Source organism: Salmo salar, chromosome ssa27 (assembly GCF_905237065.1).
Source record: "Salmo salar chromosome ssa27, Ssal_v3.1, whole genome shotgun sequence".
NCBI classification, from domain to species: Eukaryota; Metazoa; Chordata; class Actinopteri; order Salmoniformes; family Salmonidae; genus Salmo; species Salmo salar.
In genome coordinates, this window is record NC_059468.1 from 24330001 (window position 1) to 24350908 (window position 20908).

The following is a 20908-nucleotide window of genomic DNA, read 5'->3' on the forward strand; positions in this document are numbered from 1 at the left end:
CACTTAAAAAGATGAGAGAGGCCTCTAATTTTCATCATAGGTACACATCAACTATGACAGACAAAATGAGAAAAACTATTCCAAAAAATCACATTGTAGGATTTTTAATGAATTTATTTGCAAATTATGGAAAATAAGTATTTGGTCACCTACAAACAAGCAAGATTTCTGGCTCTCACAGACCTGTAACTTCTTCTTTAAGAGGCTCCTCTGTCCTCCACTCGTTACCTGTATTAATGGCACCTGTTTGAACTTGTTATCAGTATAAAAGACACATGTCCACAACCTCAAACAGTCACACTCCAAACTCCACTATGGCCAAGACCAAAGAGCTGTCAAAGGACACCAGAAACAAAATTGTAGACCTGCACCAGGCTGGGAAGACTGAATCTGCAATAGGTAAGCAGCTTGGTTTGAAGAAATCAACTGTGGGAGCAATTATTAGGAAATGGAAGACATACAAGACCACTGATAATCTCCCTCGATCTGGGGCTCCACGCAAGATCTCACCCCGTGGGGTCAAAATGATCACAAGAACGGTGAGCAAAAATCCCAGAACCACACGGGGGGACCTAGTGAATGACCTGCAGAGAGCTGGGACCAAAGTAACAAATCCTACCATCAGTAACACACTACGCCGCCAGGGACTCAAATCCTGCAGTGCCAGACGTGTCCCCCTGCTTAAGCCAGTACATGTCCAGGCCCGTCTGAAGTTTGCTAGAGAGCATTTGGATGATCCAGAAGAGGATTGGGAGAATGTCATATGGTCAGATGAAACCAAAATATAACTTTTTGGTAAAAACTCAACTCGTCGTGTTTGGAGGACAAAGAATGCTGAGTTGCATCCAAAGAACGCCATACCTACTGTGAAGCATGGGGGTGGAAACATCATGCTTTGGGGCTGTTTTTCTGCAAAGGGACCAGGACGATCCGTGTAAAGGAAAGAATGAATGGGGCTATGTATCGTGAGATTTTGAGTGAAAACCTCCTTCCATCAGCAAGGGCATTGAAGATGAAACGTGGCTGGGTCTTTCAGCATGACAATGATCCCAAACACACCACCCGGGCAATGAAGGAGTGGCTTTGTAAGAAGCATTTCAAGGTCCTGGAGTGGCCTAGCCAGTCTCCAGATATCAACCCCATAGAAAATCTTTGGAGGGAGTTGAAAGTCCGTGTTGCCCAGCGACAGCCCCAAAACATCACTGCTCTAGAGGAGAATTGCATGGAGGAATGGGCCAAAATACCAGCAACAGTGTGTGAAAACCTTGTGAAGACTTACAGAAAACGTTTGACCTGTGTCATTGCCAACAAAGGGTATTTAACAAAGTATTGAGATAAACTTTTGTTATTGACCAAATACTTATTTTCCACCATAATTTGCAAATAAATTCATTAAAAATCCTACAATGTGATTTTCTGGATTTTCTTTTCTCATTTTGTCTGTCATAGGTGAAGTGTACCTATGATGAAAATTAGAGGCCTCTCTCGTCTTTTTAAGTGGGAGAACTTGCACAATTGGTGGCTGACTAAATACTTTTTTGCCCCACTGTATATATATATATTTGTATTTTTCGATATGTATACTTTGACAATGTAAGTAATAATGAACTTGCTATGTCAATAAATTCAATTCAATTGAATTGAATTGAGAGAAACTGTAGAGGTAAGAGAGAGAGAGAGAGACTGTAGAGGTAAGAGAGAGAGAGAGAGACTGTAGAGGTAAGAGAGAGAGAGAGACTGTAGAGGTAAGAGAGATAGAGACTGTAGAGGTAAGAGAGAGAGAGAGACTGTAGAGGTAAGAGAGAGAGAGAGACTGTAGAGGTAAGAGAGATAGAGACTGTAGAGGTAAGAGAGAGAGAGACTGTGTGGAGGTAAGAGAGAGAGAGAGACTGTGTGGAGGTGAGAGAGAGAGAGAGAGACTGTGCAGAGGTAAGAGAGTGTCTTCTCGCTCATCTTTTAACACTTTCTCTCTCCCTCTCTCTTTCCCTTTGCCTCCCACTTCTCGTGTGTGTGTGTGTGTGTGTGTGTGTGTGTGTGTGTGTGTGTGTGTGTGTGTGTGTGCGTGCGTGCGTGCGTGCGTGCGTGCGTGTTAGCTCCTGGTCCAGGCTGGGTCAGACCTGTTTGTGGAGGACGAGGAGAAGTTAACCCCGTGTGACCACGCAGAGAGACAGCAGCACACACACCTGGCCCTGCGCCTCGAAGCCATGATGGTGTTCTCACAACACACACCCACCGAGACACAAACACCCAGCAGCACGCTGCGCCACAAAGAGGTGAGTTACCCACCCACCCACCCACGCAGAGCAGCCGCAGCCGCTGCCGTGAAACTGCACTACGTCACTGAATGCAGAACGCTGCACCACACACACAAAATAATCCAAAACACCTAACTTTATTCAAAATAGAGCCATACCACATTTCCTTGGAGTGCATAAGTTTGCTCCAAGCCTTGCTATTCAAGGAGACATGGGTTGGGTGCCCTGTGAAATAGGACATGGGTAAAGTTATGGAACCGCCTTATCGACATGCCAGAGGGCAGGATAAGAAAAAGGTTTTCAACTGGGATAAAATACACAATTACCCATGGACGAAGGAACTCAATTACGTTTCTAAGGAAGTGGATCTACAACACATATTTAGAAATAAGTTACGATGCAATGTCAACATGATCAAACACACGTGAAAGCTTAGCTACAAAGAAAAATGGGCAACTAATATATGACTTAAACCAAAACTCAGAACAAGCAAATCAAAAACAACTACGATCTGGAACCCTATGTCACATCTCACCTAACAACAAACCAAAGGTCACTTTGAGAACCAGGATACTTCCCCTGGCAATTAAGATAGGTTTAATGCAATAATGGAAGAATAGCAGCTATGTACTGTACTTTATATGTACTTTATATGATGTTTTGAGAGTAACCTTGTTTGATAAAATGCAACAACTGAAACCAGAACTATTTTTGGTTAGAGACTAAGAGAAGCTGGAATGGTTATTTAGAAAATAAGTGTTTCTGGGTGCAACTTTCTTTTGCAAAGCATGGACTATACATCAAGATAAGCTTTATCATTCATATAGCAGGTTTTTGTTTTGTTTATCAATGGTACATTTTTTCGTATGAACGTACAGTGCATTCGGTGCATTCAGACCCCTTGAACTTTTTCCAATTGTTGTTACGTTACAGCCTTATTCTTACATTTATTAAATTGTTTTTTTTTTCAGTAGTATTCAGATCCTTTACTCAGTACTTTGTTGAAGCACCTTTGGGAGCAATTACTGCCTCGAGTCTTCTTGGGTTTTGTACTGGCGGCAGAGAAGTCAGGCGCAGGAGAGCAAAACTGTGTTTACAACGGCGCAGTTTAATAAATAAAAACCACCGGAAACAGAACAATCAAACAATGGGTACAAAACCCGTCGCACACCAGAAATAACGTGCACAAGCACTTACACTTACAATTCCGGACAAGGACATGGGGGGAACAGAGGGTTAAATACAATGATGGAATTGAAACCAGGTGTGTGGGAAGACAAGACAAAACAAATGGAAAATGAAAAGTGGATCGATGATGGCTAGAAGACCGGCGACGCCGAACGCCGCTCGAACAAGGAGAGGAACCAACTTCGGCAGAAGTCGTGACAGGTATGACGCTACAAGCTTGGCACACCTGTATTTGGAGAGTTTTTCTCATTCTTCTCTGCAGATCCTCTCAAGCTCTGTCAGGTTGGATGGCAAGTGTTGCTGTACAGCTATTTTCAAGTCTCTCCAAAGATGTTTGATCGGGTTCAAGTCCGGGCTCTGGCAGGGCCACTCTCCGTCTGACCACTCTACCATAAAGGCCTGATTGGTGGAGTGCTGCAGAGATGGTTGTCCTTCTGGAAGGTTCTCCCATCTCCACAGAGGGACTCTGGAGCTCTGTCAGAGTGACCATCGGGTTCTTGGTCACCTCCCTGAACAAGGCCCTTCTCTCCCGATTGCTCAGTTTGGCTGGGCGTCCAGCTCTATTAAGATTCTTGGTGATTCCAAACTTCTTCCATTTAAGAATGATGGAGGCCACTGTGTTCTTGGGGACCTTCAATGCTGCAGAACTTTTTTGGTACCCTTTCCCAGATCCGTGCCTCAAACACAATCCTGTCTCGGAGCTCTACGGACAATTCCTTCGACCTCGTGGCTTTGTTTTTGCTCCGACATGCAATGTCAACTGTGGGACCTTAATATAGACAGGTGTGTGCCTTTCCAAATCATGCCTATCAATTGAATTTACCACAGGTGGTCTCCAATCAAGTTGTAGAAACATCTGAAGGATCAATGGAAACAGGATGCACCTGAGCTCAATTTCGAGTCTCATAGCAAAAGGTCTGAATACTTAGGTAAATAAGGTATTTCAGTTTTTTATTTTTAATACATTTGCAAAAATGTCTAAAAACTTGTTTTCGCTTTGTCGTTAAGGGGTATGACTCTGTGAAATGGTGCTGCCACAATAAACAATATACAGAACCAGAATATATGGACAAGATATATAGATATCAGAATTTACACAATCGACATACAGTTTGTGTGCATATTCAGTGCCTTCAGAAAGTATTCATACCCCTTGACTTATTCCACATTTTGCTGTGTTACAGCCTGAATTCAAAATTGATTAAGTATGTTTTTTCTCACCCATGTACACACAATTCTCACCCATGTACACACAAGTGAAACCATGTTTTTCTAAATGTTGGCACAATATTTCATTTGCATAAGTATTCACACCCCAGAGTCAATACATTAGAATCACCTTTGGCAGCGATTACAGCTGTGAGTCTTTCTGGGTAAGTCTCTAAGAGCTTTGCACACCTGGATTGTATAATATTCTTCAATCTCTGCAAAGTTGATTGTTAATCATTGCTAGACAGCCATTTTCAAGTCTTGCAATAGATTTTCAAGACGATTTAAGTCAAAACTGTAACTAGGCCACTCAGGAACATTCAATGTCATCTTGGTAATCAACTCCAGTGTATATTTGGCTTTGTGTTTTAGGTTATTGTCCTGCTGAAAGGTGAATTTGGCTCCCAGTGCCGACTGAACCAGGTTTTCATCTAGGATTTTGTCAATGCTTAGCTCTATTCCGTTTCTTTTCATCATAAAAAACTCCCTAGTCCTTGCTGATGACAATCATACCCATAACATGATGCAGCCACCACCATGCTTCAAAATATGAAGAGTGGTACTCAGTGATGTGTTGTGTTGGATTCACCCCAAACATAACGCTTTGTATTCAGGGCATAAAGTACATTTCTTTGCCACATTTTTTTGTTTTACTTTAGTGCCTTATTGAAAACAGGATACATGTTTTTGAATATTTGTATTCTGTACAGGCTTCCTTCTTTTCACTCTGCCATTTAGGTTAGTATTGTGGAGTAACTACAATGTTGTTGATCCATCCTCAGTTTTCACATGTTACAGCCATTAAACTCTGTAACTGTTTTAAAGTCACCATTGGCCTCATGGTGAAATCCCTGAGTGGTTTCCTTCCAAAGTGTAATTCATAACTTCACCATGCTCAAAGAGATATTCAATATCTACCAATAGGTGCCCTTCTTTGCGAGGCATTGGAAAACCTCCCTGGTCTTTGTGGTTGAAATTCAGTGCTCGACTGAGGGACCTACAGATATCTGTATGTGTGGGGTACAGTGATGAGGTAGTCATTCAGAAATCATGTTAAACACTATTATTGAGTCCATGCAACTTATTATGTGACTTGTTAAGCATATTTCTACTCAGGAACTTATTTAGGCTTGCCATAACAAAGGGGTTGAGTACTTTCTGACTCAAGACATTTCAGCTTTTCATTTTTAATTCATTTGTAAAGATTTCTAAAAACATATTTCATATCAAAATGAAATGAAATCAAACTTTATTTGTCACCTGAGCCGAATACAACATGTGTAGAGCTTATAGTGAAATGCTTACTTACAAGCCCTTAACCAACAGTGCAGTTCAAGAAAGACTTAAGAAAATATTTACCGAATAAAGTAAAGTAAAAAATAATAAAAAGTAACACAATAAAATAACTATAACAAGACTATATACAGGGGTACCGGTATCGAGTCAATGTGCGGGGGTACAGGTTAGTCGAGGTACTTTGTACATGTAGGTAAGGGTGAGGTGACTATGCATAGATAATAAACAGCGAGTAGCAGCAGTGTAAAAAACAAATGGAGGGGGGGATGTCAATGTAAATAATCCGATGGCCATTTTATGAATTGTTCAGCAGTCTTATGGCTTGGGGGTAGAAACTGTTAAGGAGCCTTTTGGTCCTAGACTTGGTGCACCGGTACCGCTTGCCATGCGGTAGCAGAGAAAACAGTCTATGACTTGGGTGACTGGAGTCTTTGACAATTTTTTGGGCTTTCCTCTGACACCGCCTAGTATATAGGTCCTGGATGACAGGAAACTTGGCCCCAGTGATGTACTGGGCCGTTCGCACTACCCTCTGTAGCGCTTTACGGTCAGATGCCGAGCAGTTACCATACCAGGCGATGATGCAACCGGTCAGGATGCTCTCGATGGTGCAGCTGTATAACTTTTTCAGGATCTGGGGACGCATGCCAAATCTTTTCAGTCTCCTGAGGGGGAAAAGGTTTTGTCGTGCCCTCTTCATGACTGTCTTGGTGTGTTTGGACCATGATAGTTTGTTGGTGATGTGGACACAAAGGAACTTGAAGCTCTCGACCTGCTCCAATACAGTCCCGTCGATGTTAATGGAGGTGTGCTCGGCCCGCCTTTTCCTGTAGTCCACTATTCGCTCCTTTGTCTTGCTCACATTGAGGGAGAGGTTGGTGTCCTAGCACCACACTGCCAGGTCTCTGACCTCCGTATAGGCTGTCTCATCGTTGTAGGGGATCAGGCAGGTCTACCACTATTGTGTCGTTAGCAAACTTAATGATGGTGTTGGAGTTGTGTTTGGCCATGCAGTTGTGGGTGAACAGGGAGTACAGGAGGGGACTAAGCACACCCCCCTGAGGGGCCCCAGTGTTGAGGATCAGCGTAGCAGACGTGTTGTTGCCTACCTTTAACACCTGGGGGCGGCCCGTCAGGAAGTCCAGGATCCAGTTGGAGGGAGGTGTTTAGTTCCAGGGTCCTTATCTTAGTGATGAGCTTCGTGGGCACTATGGTGTTGAATGTTGAGCTGTAGTCAATGAACAGCATTCTCACATAGGTGTTCCTTTTGTCCAGGTGGGAAAGGGCAGTGGTGAGTGCGATTGAGATTGCGTCATCTTTGACATTATGGGGTATTGTGTGGAGGGCAGTGACACAAAATCTCAATTTAATCCATTTTTAATTAACACAACAAAATGTGGAAAAAGTATTTGCTACTGCAGATACAGTGTCTTATAAGCCAACGTGGGCTGGTCATCTTGAAGATGCAAGACACTATAATAATGAAATAAATCAAATCAATCACACACACACACACACTTTAAATCAGAGATGTATTTGCTGTGAAAAGTAGCCACAGAGGGACAAGCAGCTGCAGAATACTGTTATGGTTTTTGATACATTTTTTCCTAGCTTTTTCAATTCTTAATCTCTCTTTATCTCTCCCCTCTCTCCCTCCTCTCATCCCCAGCCCTATGAGGGTTTGAAGCTGCAGGACTTGAGGAGACTGAAGGACATGTTGATAGTGGAGACAGCGGACATGCTACAGGCTCCTCTCTTCACCGCTGAGGCACTGCTCAGAGCACACGGTGTGTGTGTGCGTTTCATGTGTGTGTGTTTCATGTGTGTGTGTGTGTGTGTGTAAACTGTCTCTGTGTATCTAATTGGAACACGTAGGAGCTGTTGAAGGTGTGTGTGTGTGTGTGTGTGTGTGTGTCTCGCTCTAACCTCTCTATCTCTGTGTGTAACAGACTGGGACAGGGAGAAGCTTTTGGAAGCCTGGATGAGTGATTCTGAGGAGTGCTGCCAGCGGTCTGGGGTCTTGATGCCCACCCCCCCGCCCAGCGGGTGCAACGCCTGGGACACCCTGCCTTCCCCCCGAACCCCTCGCTCCCCCCTCACCCTAACCCTCACCTCCCTCACTGACAGCTGCCTCACCCCAGGGGAGGAGGGAGGGACTACGGTGAGTCACATGACATTTTGGTCCAGGACAGGTTGCACATTTTTGTTCTACCCCAGCACGAGCACACCTGATTCTACTAACCAACCAATCATCAAGCCCTGGCTGCCTGTGTGAGTGTGTAACAGAGTTAAGAACGTACTGTAAGCTCACTCCACAGCTAGCTTGAAATGTTGAGAATGGAGCCATCCAATTGGTACCTTTTGGGTGTCTCCAACCATTGGAACATTGTTAAGGAGGGCGGTCACGTGTGTTAGCAAAGTAGAGGTCTCGACTTCCAGCCAGGCATAAGCCGAATCGAGGTTGGGAGTGGTACTTGCTAAGCAAGCAACGTGACATCCGTAACACATACAGTGGGGGGGAAAAGTATTTGATCCCCTGCTGATTTTGTACGTTTGCCCACTGATAAAGAAAGGATCAGTCTATAATTTTAATGGTAGGTTTATTTGAACAGTGAGAGACAGAATAACAACAAAAATATCCAGAAAAACGCATGTCAAAAATGATATAAATTGATTTGCATTTTAATGAGGGAAATAAGTATTTGACCCCCCCTCAATCAGAAAGATTTCTGGCTCCCAGGTGTCTTTTATACAGGTAACGAGCTGAGATTAGGAGCACACTCTTAAAGGGAGTGCTCCTAACCGCAGCTTGTTACCTGTAAAAAAGACACCTGTCCACAGAAGCAATCAATCAATCAGATTCCAAACTCTCCACCATGGCCAAGACCAAAGAGCTCTCCAAGGATGTCAAGGACAAGATTGTAGACCTACACAAGGCTGGAATGGGCTACAAGACCATCGCCAAGCAGCTTGGTAAGAAGGTGACAACATTTGGTGCGATTATTCGCAAATGGAAGAAACACAAAAGAACTGTCAATATCCCTCGGCCTGGGGCTCCATGCAAGATCTCACCTCGTGGAGTTGCAATGATCATGAGAACGGTGAGGAATCAGCCCAGAACTACACGGGAGGATCTTGTCAATGATCTCAAGGCAGCTGGGACCATAGTCACCAAGAAAACAATTGGTAACACACTACACCGTGAAGGACTGAAATCCTGCAGTGCCCGCAAGGTCCCCCTGCTCAAGAATACATATACATGCCCGTCTGAAGTTTGACAATGAACATCTGAATGATTCAGAGGACAACTGGTGAAAGTGTTGTGGTCAGATGAGACCAAAATGGAGCTCTTTGGCATCAACTCAACTCACAGTGTTTGGAGGAGGAGGAATGCTGCCTATGACCCCAAGAACACCATCTCCACCGTCAAACATGGAGGTGGAAACATTATGCTTTGGGGGTGTTTTTCTGCTAAGAGGACAGGACAACTTCACCGCATCAAAGGGACGATGGACGGGGCCATGTACCGTCAAATCTTGGGTGAGAACCTCCTTCCCTCAGCCAGGGCATTGAAAATGGGTTGTGGATGGGTATTCCAGCATGACAATGACCCAAAACACACAGCCAAGGCAACAAAGGAGTGGCTCAAGAAGAAGCACATTAAGGTCCTGGAGTGGCCTAGCCAGTCTCCAGACCTTAATCCCATAGAAAATCTGTGGAGGGAGCTGAAGGTTCAAGTTGCCAAACGTCAGCCTCGAAACCTTAATGACTTGGAGAAGATCTGCAAAGAGGAGTGGGACAAAATCCCTCCTGAGATGTGTGCAAACCTGGTGGCCAACTACAAGAAACATCTGACCTCTGTGATTGCCAACAAGGGTTTTGCCACCAAGTACTAAGCCATGTTTTGCAGAGGGGTCAAATACTTATTTCCCTCATTAAAATGCAAATCATTTTCTAACATTTTTGACATGTGTTTTTCTGGATTTTTTTGTTGTTATTCTGTCTCTCACTGTTCAAATAAACCTACCATTAAAATGATAGACTGATAATTTCTTTGTAACTGGGCAAACGTACAAAATCAGCAGGGGATCAAATACTTTTTTCTCCCACTGTATGTGTGTGTTTGTGTGTGATGTAGTGTATACCTCTGACTGTGTGGGGTGTCTCTTTCCCTCCAGTGTGGGATCTGCCTGTGTTCCATCTCAGTGTTTGAAGACCCAATAGACATGTCCTGTGGTCATGAGTTCTGCCGAGCCTGCTGGGAAGGGTACGTCACTTACACTGTTTGAATTGAATTAAACATGATGGATCCTCATGGATCCTCATATTACAATACAAACGTATAAACTGAATAAAAAAATACACACAATCTGGAAGGCAGAAATGCACAGTATAAACAGCAAGAGCAAGCCAAATCAATTTAAATCTTGACTGTGGATCCAATAGTTATTGAATTGAATGTAATGTAATTTGTTTCAGGTTTCTGAATGTGAAGATCCAGGAGGGTGAGGCTCATAACATCTTCTGTCCTGCCTGTGACTGTTACCAGCTGGTGCCTGTTCAGGTTATAGAGAGTGTTGTCTCCAGAGAGATGGACAAACGATACCTGCAGTTCGACATCAAGGCACGCACGCACACACACACACACACCCAGACACACGCACACACACTCACACACACACACAATGTCGCTCTCAAGCATCTTATCTCTGATATCTCTCCTCCCTGTGTGTGTGTGTGTGTGTGTGTGTGTGTGTGTGTGTGTGTGTGTGTGTGTGTGTGTGTGTGTGTGTGTGTGTGTGTGTGTGTGTGTGTGTGTGTGTGTGTGTGTGTGTGTGTGTGTGTGTGTGTGTGTGTGTGTGTGTGTGTGTGTGTGCGTGCGTGCGAGTGTGTGTATCTTCTCTCTCTAGGCGTTCGTGGAGAACAACCCATCTATCCGGTGGTGCCCGGCAGTGCGGTGTGAGAGAGCGGTCAGACTGACCAGACCTGGTCCGGGGGTCAACCACCTGGGGTTCCCCCTGCTGCCCTCCCCTGCAGTCGACTGTGGCAAGGGTCACCTCTTCTGCTGGTACACGCACACACACACATCAGACCGTCTCATGGGGAAAAGTCTCGAACGTAGAGAATGATTCAGTGCATTCAGAAAGTATTCAGACCCGTTCAATTTTTCCACATTTTGTTACGTTACAGCCTTATTCTAAAATTGATTAAATTCATGTTTTTCCTCATCAATCTACACACAACACCCCATAATGACAAAGCAAAAACAGGTTTTTAGAAGTAAAAAAACAGAAATATTACATTTACATAAGTATTCAGAACCTTTGCTGTGAGACTCGAAATTGAGCTCAGGTGCATCCTGTTACCATTGATCATCCTTGAGATGTTTCTACAACTTGATTGGAGTCCACCGGTGGTAAATTCAATTGATTGGACATGATTTGGAAAGGAACACACCTGTCTATATTAAGGTCAAGGAGGTGACCAAGAACCTGATGATTACTCTGACATAGCTCCAGAGTTCCTCTGTGGAGATGGGAGAACCTTCCAGAAGGACAACCATCACTCCACGAATCAGGCCTTTATGGTAGAGTGGCCAGACAGAAGACACTCCTCTGTAAAAGGCACATGACAGCCCGCTTGGAGTTTACCAAAAGGCACCTAAAGGACTCAGACCATGAGAAACAAGATTCTGATCTGATGAATCCAAGATTGAACTCTTTGGCCTGAATGCCAAGCGTCACGTCTGGAGGAAACCTGGCACCATCCCTACGGTGAAGCATGGTGGTGGCAGCATCATGTTGTGGAGTTGTTTTTCAGGGGCAGGGACTGGGAGACTAGTCAGGATCGAGGGAAAGATGAACGGAGCAAAGTACAGAGAGATCGTTGATGAAAACCTGCTCCAGAGTGCTCAGGACCTCAGACTGGGGCGAAGGTTCACCTTCCAACAGGACAACGACCCTAAGAACACAGCCAAGGCAATGTAGGAGTGGCTTCGGGACAAGTCTCTGAATGTCCTTGAGTGGCCCAGCCAGAGCCCGGACGTGAACCCAATCAAACATCTCTGGAGAGACCTGAAAATAACTGTGCAGCGACGCTCCCCATCCAACCTGACAGAGCTTGAGAGGATCTGCAGAGAAGAAGGGAGAAACTCCCCAAGTACAGGTGTGCCAAGAAGACTCGAGGCTGTACTCGCTGCCAAAGGTGCTTTAACAAAGTGCTGAGTAAAGGGTCTGAATACTTATGTAAATGTGATGTTTCCGAGGTTTTTTTAAATAAATTTGCAAACATTTCTAGAAATCTCTTTTTGCTTTGTCATATTGGGGTATTGTGTAGATTGATGAGGATAAAACAATTTAATCAATTTTAGAATAAGGCTGTAACATAACAAAATGTGGAAAAAGTGAAGGGGTCTGAATACTTTCCGAATGCACTGTACATTTATATTCTTCCCCCTCTCTTACTCTCTCTTCCTCCATCTGTCTCTCCCTCTCTCCCTCTCTCGCTCTTCTTCCATCTGTCTCTCGCCTCTCTCCCCTCTGTCTTCCATCTGTCTCTCTCCTCTTCTTCTCTCTTTTCCTCTAACTGTCTCTCTCCCCTCTCTCTCTCTCTCTCCCCTCCTCTCTCTCTCTCTCTCTCTCTCTCTCTCTCTCTCTCTCTCTCTCTCTCTCTCTCTCTCTCTCTCTCTCTCTCCCCCTCTTCTTCTCTCTCTGTCCTCTCTCTCTCTCCCCCTCTTCTTCTCTCTCTGTCCTCTCTCTCTATCTGTCTCTCTCTCCAGGGAGTGTCTAGGTGAGGCCCATGAGCCATGCGACTGTCAGACATGGAGGATGTGGCTGCAGAAAGTCTCAGAGATGAAGCCAGAAGAGTGTGAGCACACACACACACACACACACACACACACACACACACACACACACACACACACACACACACACACACACACACACACACACACACACTAGATATACAGTATGTTATGATAAACGCATGGTTGTATATGCTGATCTTGGTATGTGTGTGTGTGCATGTTTGTGATGTTTGTATACATGTGCAAATGTGTTTGTATGTGTGTGTGTGTGTGTGTATCCAGTGGCAGGTGTATCGGAGTCGTATGAGGATGCAGCTAACTGTCTGTGGTTGTTAACCAACTCTAAACCCTGTGCCAACTGCAAGTCTCCCATACAGAAGAATGAGGGCTGCAACCACATGCAGTGTGCCAAGGTACATACACACACACCTCTCACACACACACACCAGCTTTGCTACATTTTAATGGCATTGAGGAAGATATTGAAACAGTCCCAACATAGAGCCTTGTGGGACATCATATTAAAGCAATAAGACAGGGTTATTACCATGTATGTACAACACCTGTTTCTCTGTCTGCAGTGTAAATATGACTTCTGCTGGATCTGTCTGGAAGAGTGGAAGAAACACAGCTCTTCAACTGGAGGATACTACCGCTGTACACGCTATGAAGTTATCACACAGCTAGAGGAGCAGTCCAAAGAGATGACTGGAGAGGTACACACACACACACACACACACACACACACACACACACACACACACACACACACACACACACACACACACACACACACACACACACATACTTGTTTTTCTATCCTCGTTGTGACCTAAAATAGATTTCCATTAAAAATCCTATTTTCCCTAACGCCTAACCCTAATTCTAACCCTAAACCTAACCCTAAGCTTAAAATGGGGACATTTGTGGATTTCAGGTCCCCACGAGGATAGAAGAACAAGACCATACCACACACACTAGCACTGCACACACTCTGACATTTTACGTTAAGTATTTGACAGGAGTGTGTGTGTGTTTTTCAGGCGGAAAAGAAGCACAAGAGTTTTCAGGAGTTGGACCGCTTCATGCACTACTACAGCCGCTATAAGAACCATGAACACAGCTATAAGGTAACACACACAGCATGATATTGTATTTATGATATCTACCAATGTTGTTTTCTAAAATTTAGATGTCTCTCCCTATCCCTCTCGCTCTCTCTCTTTCTCTACCCCCCTGTATCTTCTCTCTTTCTCTCGCTCTAGTTAGAACAGAGACTATTGAAAACAGCCAAAGAGAAGATGGAACAGCTGAGTAGAGCCTTCATTGGATGTGAGTCTCTGACCTACCTGACTCTACTTTCTACCTCAGAGGCTGTCCCTGCCTCTCCTCTTGTATAACGATGGAGGGAGAGGACGGTGTGTCCTGCGTATGGTGTGTGTGTCTGTGTATGTGTCTAACAGCAGTGTGTGTATATTTGTGTGTGTGTGTCTCTCCTCTAGGTGAAGGCTCCCCCCCAGACACCAGGTTTATAGAGGACGGTGTGTGTGAGTTGTTGAAGACGCGTCGTGTGTTGAAGTGTTCCTACCCCTACGGATTCTTCCTCCAGCCTCACAGCACACAGAAGGAGATATTTGAACTCATGCAGGTGTGTGCGTGTGTGTGTGTGCGTGTGCGTGTGTGTGTGTGTGAGAGATGAATTCCTCACCCTCCACTCTCTCTCCCTATTTCTCTACCCTTGTACTCATCCCTCTGTTCCCCAGACTGATCTGGAGATGGCGGTGGAGGACTTGGCTCAGAAGGTGAACCGTCCCTACCTGCGTACGCCGTGTCATAAGATAGTCAGCGCTGCCTGTCTGGTACAGCAGAAGAGAGAGGAGTTCCTGGCCTCAGTGGCTAGAGGGGTGGCCCCTAACGACTCACCTGAAGTACCTAGGAGGAGGTGAGGGAGGGAGGGGGACCGACAGAGAGGGAGAGAGAGAGAGATCTTTTTCCCAACAGGCAGTAGACAGAACAGGGTTGGCTATTACTTCAAATTTCTATTACCGTAAATTCCGGACTATAAGCCGCAACTTTTTTCCCACGCTTTGAACCTCGCGGCTTAAACAATGACGCGGTTAATATATGGATTTTTCCCGCTTTCAAATTTTTTTCTTCAAAAAAAAACACATTCTGTGACGTGCTTCGTTTTTTGGCGGCATGAAGCTTTCATTAGACCAATGAAATTGCCGAACGGGTTAAGGTCAAACAGTGACGAGAGCGACAATGAAAACGATCCAATATCGGATGAAGCAATTCTGAGGCTATTCAACTCCGACACCGAAGGAGAGGACTTCAGTGGTTTCAGTGCACAGGAGGAGGAAGATAGTGACCAATGACTTTCTTGGTAGGCTACTGTTTACTGCTAATTTTAAATTTTTTGTTACAAGCCGTGTTTCGTTAAAGCCTATTTATTTTTGTTACGAGCCGTGTTTCGTTAAAGCCTATTTATTTTTGTTACAAGCCGTGTTTCGTTAAAGCCTATTTATTTTTGTTACAAGTCGTGTTTCGTTAAAGCCTATTTATTTTTGCTACAAGCCGTGTTTCGTTAAAGCCTATTTATTTTTGTTACAAGCCGTGTTTCGTTAAAGCCTGTGTAAAGTTCATTTGTTTCAATGTACCGGTAGGCACCTGCGGCTTATAGACATGTGCGGCTTATTTATGTTCAAAATAATATTTCTTTTTTAATTCAGTGGGTGCGGCTTATATTCAGGTGCGCTCAATAGTCCGGAAATTACGGTAATCCTTTCTTTACAAAGCTCTATATTGAATGTGTTTCAGTTTCCCTGCTGGATCATGGGACTGGGAGTACCTGGGATTCACCTCTCCTGAGGTAACTACACATAACACCATTGTCAAGCTTTTACACTGTTTCTCTATGAGAATTTGAGCACCATGTCCATATTTGTAGCCACATCCTCCATCTTAGCACAAACATCCATGTTACCACGCGGCAGGTAGCCTAGTGGTTAGAGCCTGGTGGTTAGAGCCTGGTGGTTAGAGCCTAGTGGTTAGAGCCAGGTGGTTAGAGCCTAGTGGTTAGAGCCTAGTGGTTAGAGCCTAGTGGTTAGAGTGTTGGACTAGTAACCGGAAGGTTGCAAGATCGAATCCCCGAGCTGACAAGGTAAAAAAATCTGTCGTTCTACCACTGAACAAGGCAGTTAACTCCCTGATCGTAGGCCGTCATTGAAAATAAGAATTTGTTCTTAACTGACTTGCCTAGTTAAATAAGGTGAAATAACTGACCTGTATAATATACTACCTGTAGGAGTATGCAGATTTCCAGTACCGGCGGAGACACCGGCCGCGTCGTAGAGGAGACATGCCGAGTTTACACAGTCTGAGGAGCAACAGCAGTACTCCTGAACCAAACCAGAACACTGAGAATACAGGTACAAACACACACACACACACACAGTCATTTATCAGTAGGGCCTGTGTTTCTTTGACGTTTCGTTGTGTTGTTATTGTTACGTGTGACAGAGGTCCTCCAGGAGAGAGTTGAGGGGCGGAGACAGCCTCTGAGGTCACTGGATGAAGATGACCCCAACATTCTACTGGCCATCCAACTGTCACTACAGGACTCACGGAGGGAGAGAGAAATGGAGAGAGGGTTGGGAGGAGGACTGGAGAGAGGCTCTGGTGTGATTGAGGGCCCAGGGCTTGGGTCTGGACAGGGTCTGGATATAGGGCCAGTAATGGGTCCAGGGGTGGGGGGCCTCAGTGAGACTCAGGACCCCTCCAGTGTGGGTGGGTCTCTGGGGGCCAGTGGCTCCTCTAACCTCCCTAGACCAGACCCTAACCAGTCGCTAAATGCTGAGCTGTTAGAGCTAGGAGAAAGTCTGATGAGACTGGGACAAATAACTACTCCATATACCCTAGACAACACTAATATCCCTACGCCATATAGCTTAGACCACACCTACGACCACTACAACCCTTCCCCCAGGTACAGTCAGAGTCAGGACCTTAGCTACACATCTTATACAACTGACCACAACTATGCTGTACTGGAACCTGACCACACCACACCTTATACACGCGGCTACGGTCACACCTGTGATCATAACCAGGACCACACCACTATCAACATTCCCTTCACTCCAGAACACGACCATAATTGTGGTCAAAACCAAAATCGTGGCCATCCCACTATCAATGCCTTCTACAGTTCTGTTCACTGCCAACCCAGCCTCTACACTAAAACATCTCCTCCTCAGACAGACCTTACAGCATCTTCTAGCCCTAAACACACAAGCCTTTACCCCTCAGACCCAGAGCCATATGCTATGTTAAGCCTTCCCCATAACCCTGAACCAGACCAAACCATCTCTTGCACCCAGGACACACATCCGGACCAGAACCACCACCATTGCTGCCACTCCAGTCACTACACCCCTAACCCAGACCCTTACACCCCTAACCCAGACCCTTACACCCCTAACCCAGACCCTTACACCCCTAACCCAGACCCTTACACCCCTAACCCAGACCCTTACACCCCTAACCCAGACCCTTACACCCCTAACCCAGACCCTTACACCCCTAACCCAGACCCTTACACCCCTAACCCAGACCATTACACCCCTAACCCAGACCCTTACACCCCTAACCCAGACCATTACACCCCTAACCCAGACCCTTACACCCCTAACCCAGACCCTTACACCCCTAACCCAGACCCTTACACCCCTAACCCAGACCATTACACCCCTAACCCAGACCATTACACCCCTAACCCAGATCATTACACCCCTAACCCAGACCCTTACACCCATAACCCAGACCCTTACACCCCTAACCCAGACCCTTACAACCCTAACCCAGACAATTACAACCCTAACCCAGACCCTTACAACCCTAACCCGGACCCTTACAACCCTAACCCGGACCCTTACAACCCTAACCTGGACCCTTACAACCCTAACCCAGACTACACCTCGAATCCTGACCCATACCGCACTTCCTCCTACACCTCAGACCCCCACGACCTAGACCCTAATCACCCTACCTCAGACCCCCACGGCCTAGACCCCAATCACCCTACCTCAGACCCCCACGGCCTCCTACTCCCCTCCCCAGACCCAGAACTCCTCTCCCCAGTGGTCCCTCCAGGAGGTCCCTTCACCCCCAGTGACCCTGGCTGCCTGGAGCGCCTGGACCCCTCAGCTGAAGCCCTGCTCCTGGACAACATCATGGCCTGGATCCAACACACACACCCCCAGGACAGCCCCCAGAACATCGACCTCATCCCCTCAGCTAGCTCCGAGACTGGCTCACCCCTGGAGAAATACTCACCTCCGGACACAGAGACAGACTCACCCACTGTTTCACCCCAAGACGGTGGGGACCCAAAGAGTGATTCCCCTCCTGACGCCCAGGCCAGTTTCAGCGGGGAGGCCCTAGCCGAGCAACGGCAGGCCCAGGAGGGAGAGGCGGGTAGGGGACAGGCTGGCTCCCCCGGCCCTGTAGACAGCCTGGAGGTTAAAAGACCCAGCACTCTGGATCTGGAGTGTTGTGAGGGTGAGGAGTGTGTGGAGTGTGTGGTCACAGGGTTTGTGCCGGACCTGTCGCAGGACGCAATGGACACACACATACACTCACACACACACTGTGGAGATAACCTCACTTCTACCAAGACAGACTCAAGCCCCACCCCCTGGGTAGTGGAGGACCAATCACGCGCGGAGTGGGAAGAGCAAGTTCACCTGGTGTGACAACAGACAGACAGATGACAGAGAGCAGGAGGAAGAGAGGAGGAGAGTGGGAGCGAGATAATGATAAGCAGCAGTGACAGAGATGAGGGAGAGAAAAGCTGAGAGAGAAAAGAGAGGAAGAGAGAGTGAATAATAGCATTATCAGAGAAAGAGCTTAGGAAAGATTTGGGGATGAAAAGCACTTAGAGGAAAGAACAGGAGAAAAGTCTGACATTAAACATGGGGTGTCCACTTGATTTAGCTAGCTGGGCACAGAAAGCTAATTAGTATATTTGACCCTGGTCAGGTCATGTGACCCAGGTCTGATCAGGTCATGTGACCCAGGTCTGATCAGGTCATGTGACCCAGGTCTGGTCAGGTCATGTGACCCAGGTCTGATCAGATCATGTGACCCAGGTCTGATCAGATCATGCAGTGACCAGAGTTGATCAGAGCAGATGAGATGTGTTTAAATACAATCAAATATGAGTGACTTTAGTGATTTTATCGTCCATAACCATTCCACTACTGATGGACTGACTGTATGTGGTCGCCTCAGCCTAAGACCAGGGCGAGTTGTTTTACTGTTTATTCAACCTTTATTTATCCAGATCAAAACTCCATGAGAGAGAGAGCGAGGGAGAGAGAGAGGGACCGTGACATGGCTATTCTTTAGAAACAGTCCACGGCTGAGTTGATCAGTGTGCCTCATTTTTATTGAGAATCCCCTTTTTTCATATGGAACCTCAAGCAACGTGCAAAGAATAGTATGACTATTATTACTACTATAGGGTTGTGTTGTTTTTGACATGGTTTCCTTTCCTCTTGAGATAAGATGTGTTTTTGGAAGCAGCTGTGGTCTGTGGCCATATGTGTCAAGTGTCTCAGAGTAGTGGTGCTGATCTAGGACCAGGTCCCCCCTGTCTATTTAATCCTATTCATTATGATCTAAAAGGCTCAATTGATCCTAGATCAGCACTCCTACTCTCCCAGGTCTTTGACTAGGTACAGGACAGGAGGCTGTTATTTTTCTTGTGTTGGTGTTATAGAGATGGTTAGCACTGGTAGGATGATTATAATATAGTCAACTTTATAGAGATGAATCTGCAGTCTACAAGAGTTTATAATATAATTTCTAAAATCATATTTATCTTATTTAATTGTAATAAGCTGCTTAAATAAAGTAGTCATTGGATATAGAATAACATTTAGAAACGCAACTTAACTGTTGGGTGTAGTGTGCAACCATCTGGAGTAGTGCACTAGTTTATAGTAGGGTGCGATGTGACGTGCGCTGATCATACAAAACATGAAATGGAACACTGAAGTCTGGATTTGGAGTGTATTTTTTTTGTACAACACCACTGTTTTAAGTTAAGATAATTGTTTATTTAGTCAAATTTTATTCACACTAAGGTTTTTCTTAGATTTTTTTTTTCTTTGTTTTGTATTTTCTTGGTACTTAATTGAAAGTTTCAAGGCCAGTGGCTGTGTCATAGTTTGTAACCCAGGCATCTGATTTTTATATTACTGTACCCTGGCAACCATAAACCTTGTTGTTATTTGCACTTTCATAGGTGATACTTGATACATTCCCAGTCCATATGAAAGACAGTGAAGTTCGATGTGTGGCCAAGGAGTGAAAGTATTAGTAAAACGTTTACTCTCAATAAAAAAAAAGATTTAAAAAAACACATTTCTTTCAGTTTACTTTTCTTTAAATGATATTGACTACATATTTTGTCACTATAGAATTCTTGCATAATGATACAGTAAAAATGTTTTCAACAAGGGAGTTGGACAACCTCATTAAACAACATTATCGATAAAGGAAGGTACACCAACACAATTGCTCATTAACAATGGAATGCTAGTACTTCTGTCAAAGGGTCTCGCCATACATCGACTGAATCTTTACTGTCACGCATTTCTGTGATTTTCTATCAAACACTAGATGTTCCAAAGATTTGTATAACTTGTTTTATCTGTGGTTGTTTGATGAATGAATCGAGGAATCCGGGAGAAAGAGATTGAGCTTGTTTGAAATGGAAAAGTGTTGCGGTAGCTTTTGATAAAGAAGAACATCAAGACGAAGCAGCTGCTTTACAAGTGGGATGCACTGTTGAGCGCTACATCCCAAAGGGTTCGTGCTGATTGGACGGAGATTTTGACAGCCGGTTAAATGGCGTCCCTTGAGAGGGCAAGAACCAGATGTATGTCAGGCGAAGTGTAGTATTATCATAAGGAGACGTATGGAGGGAAAAAGAGAGGCAGAGGAGGACTAAGAGAGGGGGGAAGAGGGTGAGTTTGAGTTGGTTAAAAATGGCGGGGAAAAGGTAGATGGTTTGATAAAGAAGAATGGTAGAAAGTGTAAGCAGAGTAAGTTGAAGACAGGAGGAAAAATGGAAGTGAATGAG

The 20908-nt window shown here is 45.1% G+C and overlaps 1 protein-coding gene across 1 annotated transcript in view; it reads left to right on the forward strand.

The window, feature by feature from the left end:
- LOC106588739 (ankyrin repeat and IBR domain-containing protein 1) overlaps window positions 1–20185 on the forward strand; it is a 27055-nt gene extending 6870 nt beyond the window's left edge. The window contains exons 6-21 of the mRNA XM_045709432.1: window positions 2094–2273; window positions 7618–7735; window positions 7898–8109; window positions 10127–10215; window positions 10428–10572; window positions 10859–11016; window positions 12727–12815; window positions 13039–13169; window positions 13338–13472; window positions 13800–13886; window positions 14022–14088; window positions 14259–14404; window positions 14520–14698; window positions 15577–15628; window positions 16064–16187; window positions 16279–20185. Of these exons, the coding sequence (XP_045565388.1) occupies window positions 2094–2273; window positions 7618–7735; window positions 7898–8109; window positions 10127–10215; window positions 10428–10572; window positions 10859–11016; window positions 12727–12815; window positions 13039–13169; window positions 13338–13472; window positions 13800–13886; window positions 14022–14088; window positions 14259–14404; window positions 14520–14698; window positions 15577–15628; window positions 16064–16187; window positions 16279–18512 (4146 nt within the window). The 3' untranslated portion in view covers window positions 18513–20185. The remainder of the gene's footprint in view (window positions 1–2093; window positions 2274–7617; window positions 7736–7897; window positions 8110–10126; window positions 10216–10427; window positions 10573–10858; window positions 11017–12726; window positions 12816–13038; window positions 13170–13337; window positions 13473–13799; window positions 13887–14021; window positions 14089–14258; window positions 14405–14519; window positions 14699–15576; window positions 15629–16063; window positions 16188–16278) is intronic.
- Window positions 20186–20908: the final 723 nt, after the last annotated feature.